General features: G+C 33.5%; 1 protein-coding gene across 1 annotated transcript; it reads right to left on the bottom strand.

Annotated features, from left to right (window-relative positions):
• Positions 1 to 6,540: 6,540 nt before the first annotated feature.
• On the bottom strand, positions 6,541 to 9,030 carry LOC128230871 (universal stress protein in QAH/OAS sulfhydrylase 3'region-like). The gene is made up of 4 exons (XM_052943302.1): positions 8,964 to 9,030; positions 8,682 to 8,762; positions 7,110 to 7,216; positions 6,541 to 6,780 (listed from the first exon to the last, which is right to left on the bottom strand). Exons 1-4 carry the CDS (start codon positions 9,028 to 9,030, stop codon positions 6,541 to 6,543), a joined length of 495 nt encoding a protein of 164 aa, XP_052799262.1.
• Positions 9,031 to 9,334: the final 304 nt, after the last annotated feature.

Raw genomic sequence — 9,334 nt, 5'->3', positions numbered from 1 at the left:
GAAGCCGTTCGTAGCGGTAAAGTAGTCATACAAGATGCAAAGGATTTTTTTGCATGGACACAATCAAATGTATGTACCATGAAAAAGGTCAAGTTTTTGTTTGTGGCAACGGAAGAGTGTGAGAAAAAAGCACAGGCCTTATCTCAAACCACACTTAAGCCCATCAAAGGAACTATGAAAATCCATGCCGTTGTGGGAATCGAAAACAGGGGAATGTTAACCGCTGATGTCAGCTGCTATTGTGCAAATTGCATAGATGGCACATTTTGTGTGGGACACTGGGTTGAAGGATCTGTAAAAAAGACTGGCATTTCGGAAATTGAAATGGTAAATGCGGAAAAGTCTGACATTGGACATGAAACAAACATGGACATTGAAACAAACATAGATGCTGACAATTGCAAGTCTGGAAAGTACATTGTTGGTGATTTTGTGGCTGCAGTCTACTTAAAAAAATGGTATATCGGGAAAATTGTGTCCTGCGATGACGAGAATGAAGCAGAGATAACATTCATGAAGCACAGCAAATCTCACTATCAATGGCCTACTCCTGAGGACAAAATATGGATTAGCTGTGGTGACATTCTTACACAAATCGATGAGCCCACACCCACAGGAAAATCAAAAAGGATGTTCCAAATTACAGATGATGTTCAAAATACGATCAAAATCATGTATGAGACAAAACGCAGCATTGTTTGAGCTTGTTAATGAAGATTGTATAGGGACGGTTTGACTATCGTTTTTAGTAACGAACCTTTTATTAGAGTTTAATGCCATAGTTTTGATGTCTATTAGAGATCTGTATTGCTTAATACTGGCAGTTTTCTCTAAGTGGTATCTTACTTTTAGTTCTCGTTAAAATGGGGTCTTCAAAGTAACAAAAAGGATTCAAAAGACAAAGACTAACAAAAACTGTTTTAATTTTTAATGTTTGAAATCGTTACAGATACATACCCATACACTTTTTTTCTCAAAATGAGTTCAATCTCAGTTAATATGTTTAAAATGTTTAAAGAGTTTAACAAAACAACATAGTGCGTTATTTCCTTTACCTCCCTTTGTAGTATCTTACACAAAATATTTAATTGATGAATATATTTCCATCTTGAAAGGTTTGTTACATTTTGACACATTTATAAATGTATAATCTCAATTAAAAAAAACACGTAATTCAGTAAAATCGTACCAATGTTTTTTGAATGATTAAATGATATTGTCATTTAATGAATACATTTGCACTTAATAATAAAACCGACAACAATGCAGATATTTGATTATTGTAGAACTAATTTCACATTGTTCACATTTTTAAACACAAAATGTGCTCTTATATGTCGCAAATGTTTCGAAAGAATTATATAACTTACATTTTTATGTAACCATTTATACTTATTTTATGAATTTGCTTAACTTATCTAAATTAACTGAATATACCTTGGTAAAAAGTATATACAGTTATTATATTAAATATAAACGTGCATACAAAGTAACAAACCTTTTTAACGGAAAATATATCAATTAGATAACAATGTTACAAAGTCCACTATGAGAAAACCACATCAATGATGTTGAAAATCTTTTGGATTTAGTACTTATAATGATCAAACTTGAATTTAAAGCACACATCACCTTTATAGAACGAAAGTGACCTTTTGAGTGTTTTAAAAATTAGGTGCACCTCTTTACTGAGAAAGCGTGGTACATTTTAGAAGACCCAGATTTAGAAAGATATTTACAATATTATATGTTTGAAAATATTGAACATGTGTTTGAACGTTTACGTTTGTTAAACCGATGGATTGTTGTATGAAGTTGCGAGGAATAAATGTGTTTAAACAGTTAAATCAAATTGTTTAAGAAAAAAAAAGAAAGAAGAAGTACTGAGTATTTAATCCTTCGGGGTTAAATACTTGGTACTTTTTTTTTTAACATCATTTTTTTTTTGGCGGGAAAAACCGGTCCGCTGTATATAACGGTGATTAAGAAAATAACATGAGAGGATACTCTACCTCGGACTCTAGCTCTATGTCGTATGTTTCCCTACGGGATCGCGAAGCGGGCGAAGCCATAAACAACGACATATAGCTAGAGTGCGAGGTAGAGTGTCCCGGACTATGTTTGTACATTTTTGTTTAGTTTAAAGAGAGAGAGAGAGAGAGAGAGAGAGAGAGAGAGAGAGAGAGAGAGAGAGAGAATGAGGAAGAAAAGCAAATGCAGAAATAACTGTTCAGTAACTGTTATGCATGTGATTTATCTGACGTCGGTAAAAATATAATTTTATGCATGAATTTGATTTGACGAGGGAATGGGAAAAATGTGATTGATAGGACAAATAAAAATCAATAATCAAATTCTATACGAGGCTGGAGCTATTGAAAAAAGAGGTGAATATCTTTAGGAGACTGGGGCGTTTGAACAAAGAGAATGTGAATCTCTTAATGAGACTGATTCTATTGAAAATAAAGAAGTTCAGTGGTTAAATGAGACTTGGGCAATTGAAAATAGAGTAGGTGAATCATCTCTTAATGAGACTGGGGCAAATTAAAAAAAAGAGATGTTGAATCTTTAAATGAGACTGGGTTTAAAATTGAGGGGAATCCCTGAATGACGCTGGGGCTATTGAAAATATAAAAGGTAAATTTCTTAATAAGACTGGGGTAAGTAAAAAAACAGGCTATTTTTTAATGATTTTGGCAAGTGAAAATATAGAAGATGAACCTCTGAATTAGGCTTGGGCTAATGAAAAAAGAGGATGTGTAAATGAGACTGGGACTGTAGAAAATAGAGACGGCGAATCTCTGAATGAGAGAAGGGCTTTTGATCATAGAGGAGGTGAATATGTAAATGAGGTTTAGGATATTGAAAGAAATGGAGGTAAAGGACTGTGACTATTGAAAATAGCGAATTAGGGGTTGGATATCTGAATTAAATGACTCATCCTCATTTATGCAATCAATTGATCTGGATGCATTAGAACTATTAGTCGTAAGTGATGTTACAAACTAGTAAGATGTTTCTGAAGATAATCATCAAGTTAAAAATGAGACAAGTACTGACGATAAAATTCCATCAAGCTTAATTTTGAAAGAATCCAAGTGCAGACAAAATGGAAAAAAAGGAAGACAAATTTAAACGATATATGGACGAGGAAGGAAGCAGACGAGGAGTGATGAGGAGTGGAAAAGAAATAAGGCAAAACGAAAAATAATGGAAAGAGCTACATTAACAGACATGGAGATGAGATGCAAATTGAACCAGCTTGTGGTTTGATGTTCTACTCATGTCCAAAAAAATGAAAGGCAAAAAATGTTCAACATCTTTCAGAATATTGATAATAAGTCAAAGCAAAGGCATTTTCTTGCAAAGTTATCTATAAAAATACTTTATTCTGAAACGATAATATTCAATGAAATACACAATGCCAGCAGGCTCAGTGCGTGTTTATAAGCTTTTTTCTCAATACATTTGGAATATCTCAAACAACAGTTAACACAGCGCATACCAAGTCATCTCAACTGGATTACCTGGTGAAATTTCGGGGGACCGAAGAGGGACTTCAGATTTTTGCCGATTGATTGCACCAAAAACATAAGACACAAAGATCTTACAAGAAAGCACAACGAATCAGGTAAATATCTTGCCAAGACAGACAATATCATCTTTGTAGCCTGCTTCGTCCAGGAAGATGCTCTGCCACTCCAAAGGCTTTTGAATCTTTTGTTTACTAGAAACGCCCCCTCAGCACTTTCATATTGACCATTTGTAATTTGGGCAATTTAGAAGTTAATTCATTGTTATGGAATGAAATTATAGCTAGATGAAGCGCCTCTGAAATTGCTCTGCTGTATTCATTTTCATAAAACAAAACCTTGAAAGTAGATATTATCTTGCGATACAATCAGTTCGGTATTTTCTAATTTAACATAAAAGAGATACTCATTTCGATACATGCGCATGTATAACAAACATAACTTTTGAGCGATAAAACTATTACTACCGCTGGGTCCTAAAATATATTTACATTGATCAACTATTGCCTCATAAGGCGGAAATCATGTTTTCTGTACTTGTCTTTCAAATTAATCACGGTGTCATTCATGAGAAACACTATTTACTTTTAATTCATCCTTGTCGGTAAATTAAAACAGTTAAAAGTGGTACATTTTATTTGGGAGTGTATTTTTAATACTATCATTCCGCTGAAACAAATTCTACATGTCTATTATCGATAGCCTTGTAAAGTAATGTTATAGCTGATAAATTGCTTTGGGTTATTTCCACTAAATTTCTTTAGGGTATTTAGAATAAAGCATAACTCTTTTATCAAGGAAAATTGTTTCGGAGATTTGTAACACTTATCATTCACATTACTCCATAGTCGGAATAGCTCAATTGGTAGAGCAAAGGCACTTACAAACGTTAGGATGTGGAAGGGATCATCATCCTCATTATATAGGGATCAATAGGTCTTAAGTTATCAGCCATTTGTTGTTGCTATGATGTAAGATCATAATTTTAAATGATTTATCCTTGACCATAAGATAACCCGTTTATGATGATTTCAAGAGTGAGGTTGTGCGCACAAACTTGTTTAACCCCCCAGTAAATTTATATTTTACTGACTGTTTAAAGGCGGTACCTAACAATTCATGATAAACATACCTATTTTATATAGTATACATGCACTGTACTGTATGGGAGCTCAATAAGTGTTCAATTTTACTAGTGATTCATTTTCGCTTTACATAAGTATGACTTTTAATTTATTTACCGTCATATACATGTTTGTTTTCTCCCATTTGTAACAACGTAATTTGCATGAATTCTGGGTTGGTGGCTTAAAATTACTATAAACGATATAAAATGTTATTACAGGAAATTAGTCATTGGTTCAAAGCAAATACCTTATTTAGAAGCGCCTAATATTATCGATCAACCACCAGCCTTGAAACTATACTTGGTTCTAATCCCATTTTAGTAACTTCCATACCTTCCAGAATCCTTTTTAATTGGACAATGTTCTGTTCAAACTGTTAAGAATGTGTAGCCTTTGTCATCAGCAAATTTGACGGCGGACATGTAGTAACAACTCTTTGTAATTGAGTTTTTTTTTCTCATTTTGCTTGCAGTAAATTAGGAAATAACATCTTGATTGAACGGTATTCAGACGTTGACTTGAATAGCAGCTTTAGACACGCGACGGTGTCTTAGAGGAAAATGACTGATTGATTGTTTAAATAATGAAGGAGAACATAACATATTTGTATTCTTCTCAAAGAAATTTACCATTATGAGCCCAGCTTAACTTAAGGTACCTCAAATAAACAATGGCGATGATGTATTTGGCAACTCGTTGTGTTAAGATACTCTTGGTTCTCATGTGAGCCATTACGCATATATACGTGTTGCGAGCTCATGACTCTGGTTTAAATAATTGTCGAGTTATACCCGTCCTTTGACTGAATTAGAAAAAAAAAACATACAAGAGGTGGCGTTCGTTCTGCGGTGTTGTTAGTCTCCCTGGTTTAAAGATTTTCAAAAATAAAAACCAACAACCATTATTTACTCTTACTATATTGAACGATAGTGATACATTTCAGGGCAATCTAGGATAAGTCGTTTATCTATGCATCCAAATTGAATTAGCCATCCAAATGAAATTTGTATTAATTAAATGGAGTATGGATTTTCTCAGGTTCCTTCCCATTGTTCCTAGTTATCTGATTAAAGCTAATTAGCAAGGCTGCTTTGCACGATGGATTGAACTATACGAAGACACTCGCGAAACAAGGTTTGAGTCCAGAATGAAACATTTCATTAAAAATTCGAAACGAACTGATGTCTGTAACAGTTATACTGCATGACTGAAAAACATCTCCCAATACACATTATCGCTAGGATTCTTGATGCGACGGGTCTCTGATTCTTAATAGCCTAAAATATAAATGTATATAAGAAATTAAGAGAACCGTCAAATATAATATTTTACAAAATATCTGTTTAAACTGGATTCAATCACCATACTGTTCTGTTACCACTTAAGGCCCCATCAAAAAGAGACAGGTATCGGCAACTTCCCAGTTAAGGTAACAAAGCGCTTAGCTCCACCCAAGTATCTAACTTATACGGGCCTTGAATTAAAATATCGCAACATATTAAGATATTCTCCAAAAATGCAGAGACTTTGAGTGTAGTTGAGTGCACGTTATGACCATCAATTCAAATTCGTTAATTTGTTATACCAGTATGCTTATTATTTCAGCATCAATATTTATGCGAATACATACAATTTTAAAAGCTTTGATCCTGTGATTTATCTAGCAATGTTCCAATCAAAACTTTGAATTACTTTATCAAATCATTTATTTTCACCGTAAAACAGAATGAACGATATAAAAAGAAATTTAAACACCGCTAATGGTACCCATGAACGAATGATTAGTTCTAATAAAATCTTCAAAGTTCATTCTGGGTAAAAGTTTTTATTATATGTGATAGTTTTGTCTTTTGTGAAATCAAATGAAAGAAAAAAACATCTTATCGAACACAACTTGTATTATCATTTGTCTTTTTTATATTTGCATTTCTATGCCTGCAGATGAGGACGGGACACGGGGCGTGGTGATGGCAGTAGTCGCTCACGCTTCCAAGGAACGTTCGGCGGACCTTACCCCGCCCCCGCGTGCCAATTATCAACAATGTTGCGTTTTCTTCAATGGCTCCCTCTATGATCGCTTCACCTTGTTTTCCACTTTGCTGCTTGATATGGCCGTTCAGCTGCGATTAGATAAAAATAGCCTGAATATCAATATCAAGTCCCACCCGGTTAAAATATTATGGGGTGAATAATCCATAATTCGTTTTTTCCAAGTTTTTTTTTTGTTAGAGTAGTTCATGCCTTTAAATAATGTGTACTACATTATGTTAACAACTGCAACTGTTATAGACATCCGTTTATTTCACATATGTTTCTTAATTGCATCAAAAATATTTATGCATCTGTTATTAGTCTTCAAAGCTAATCCCGCAAGAAAACATTTTCGTTAACAGTAAAGCTAGTCTCTTGTCTACCTTTACTGCAACCTATATATGCATACTTTACTTACATGTTTGTCCTTCATTTTGAGCGAATATTTTTCCACCAGTTCATATATTTGTTCCTCTGTGTCACGCAGCATTTCCGATATGATGTTGGGGTCCGTCAACAGTGATGCTGAAATACATGTTTGACTTTAATTTTCCGATATTTGTTTATGAAATATCTCAAAGGACCGAATTGTCTTTCTATAAAAAAAATGTAGCTTTGTGTTCGCTTGCAGACTTTGCACAGCATATTAGGCGTCTTACAAATTATATACAATTGCGCCACTTGCGATTAAGGCACGTCTTTAAATAAAAATACCAATTCTAAAAAGCGTTTTATTTATCTATTCAAACAACATGCAAAATCTGAATAAATTGTCAAGTTTTGTGCTAACTTAGTCACGAAATGCTCTTTATTGTGAAATAAATTGCCAATTATATGAATCGAGACACATAAACCTCCCTGTTGAGACACATCACGCAAAATAAGTTGAGAGACAGGTTGGCCCATGAGAGAAAGCCAGTCAACGGCGATGGTGATAATATTCGAACAAGTCGTGAATTAATTACATCTCAAAACTTGAATAAGTATGTTGGTAGTCTTGAGATTTTATGTAGGTGTCACTTTAACATTATAAGAAGCAAACAAGTATGCGTTAATTTGTGTAATGTATTTAACTTAATTTTAAAATGATATCGTACAAGGGAATGAATAATTAACTTTATAAACTCACCTGGTCCAACTGTTCAAGAGCAGCATGTTTTAAAAAAAATAATACAAAATGTATTGTTTGTTACCAAGAAACAAATTTAGGATCATCAGAACATGAAAAGAGCACTTTTATCGTAAATGGCGTTAGGTCCTCATTTTGCAGATTTTTGAGATTGGGTTGTTTGTATTATCGGAATACCGAGCATGACTCAACAGGATCTTACTAGGTGTTTTTGATTTGTTTCAAGAGGTGATTGATAAGAGCTTTAATTTATAGAAGCGGACAATATAATCTGATTGCTTTAGATATGGAATTGTTGTACTCGGAACATTTATTTATTATTAATAAATCAATGTAGATATAAATCGGTTATAAGATATTTACAATTTACGCAAAGATTGCTCTGAATGACATTTGATAAGTAAATGTGTGTGAACAATTCATAAACGACCACACTTCTCGACTTCGTGATGAAACAAAATGTTCCACTTTCAGTGCCTTGTTTTGTTGATGCTATTAGTAAAATGAATGAAAGACATATTATTATCAGACCAATTATAAAGTTCTAATATAAAGGTAAATAGTATATTTAAGCCGCTGTTATCGACGATAAAAGCATTACCAGTAATAAACCAGCACTTTAACGTAAAGTCCATCATTACCTTTCTCCACTACAAAAATGATATACTTATAATGTTGTATTGTTTATATTTTGACTAATAATTGATTTTTTTTCAGATTGTTTCTTTGAAACAATACTTCTAGCTTCCTTGGAAAAAGTTGAAACTTATCTTATTCAAATGTTTCAATGGTTTGGAATTATATGTTCCTCTTTTTAGTTTTCATTGCATATTTTTCGCAGAACGAGTAGCCATGACTTACACGTGGATATAATGTTGGTATATTCTGGCACGTGGACAAGTACTGTGTGGTCCCCATGGCGATGTATATTTTCTACATAAACTACAAGGACACAAAAGATGAACGTCACTCATTAATAAAGCGTTGTCCGACATACGAGTCAATAAAATAGTATTAACAATATTTAGTTGTTGTTTTTTCAATATAAACGTCTTTTAAGTATGATTTGTTTATCTAATAGACGAATGAAAATGAAATATTCTATCAAACAGTAAATGTGTTATTATTCAAAGTAGAACTTACAGTCAAATGCGTATTCCGAGTGATTACTATCGTTAATTCCAATAACAACTGTTCGCGTCGCTGCCATACTTCCTTTAAACTTTGCCTTTTTCCTTTAATAAGTGAAATAACACGATGTAAGCATTGTCTTGATGGTGGTTACTCTATCCGTTTTCCTTCGACCTTATTGTCGGAGTATCGGTTTACTGGCTAACGACTGCACCGTAATGACTTCTTGCTATTGACAAACGTTTTGCTAATAGAGCGCATTAGCCTTACAGACAAATAATGACATCTACGGAAAATACAAGATGTATCATGATCATAAAGGAATTGTTCCAATCGCATAACATGTGGCAGCAAAATGTTTGGTTTAATATCAATATCAATTT

Source organism: Mya arenaria, chromosome 4 (genome assembly GCF_026914265.1).
Source record: "Mya arenaria isolate MELC-2E11 chromosome 4, ASM2691426v1".
Lineage (NCBI taxonomy): Eukaryota > Metazoa > Mollusca > Bivalvia > Myida > Myidae > Mya > Mya arenaria.
This window is presented reverse-complemented; position numbering and strand designations above follow the sequence as displayed.

Excerpts from the sequence above, each read along its gene's own strand:
- LOC128230871 (XM_052943302.1), bottom strand. The coding sequence starts at position 9,030 with ATGGCAGCGACGCGAACAGTTGTTATTGGAATTAACGATAGTAATCAC. Across the intron at positions 8,763-8,963 it reads CTCGGAATACGCATTTGACT|TTTATGTAGAAAATATACAT; the intron begins GTAAGTTCTACT and ends GTGTCCTTGTAG. Across the intron at positions 6,781-7,109 it reads TCAAAATGAAGGACAAACAT|CTGAACGGCCATATCAAGCA; the intron begins GTAAGTAAAGTA and ends ATCTAATCGCAG.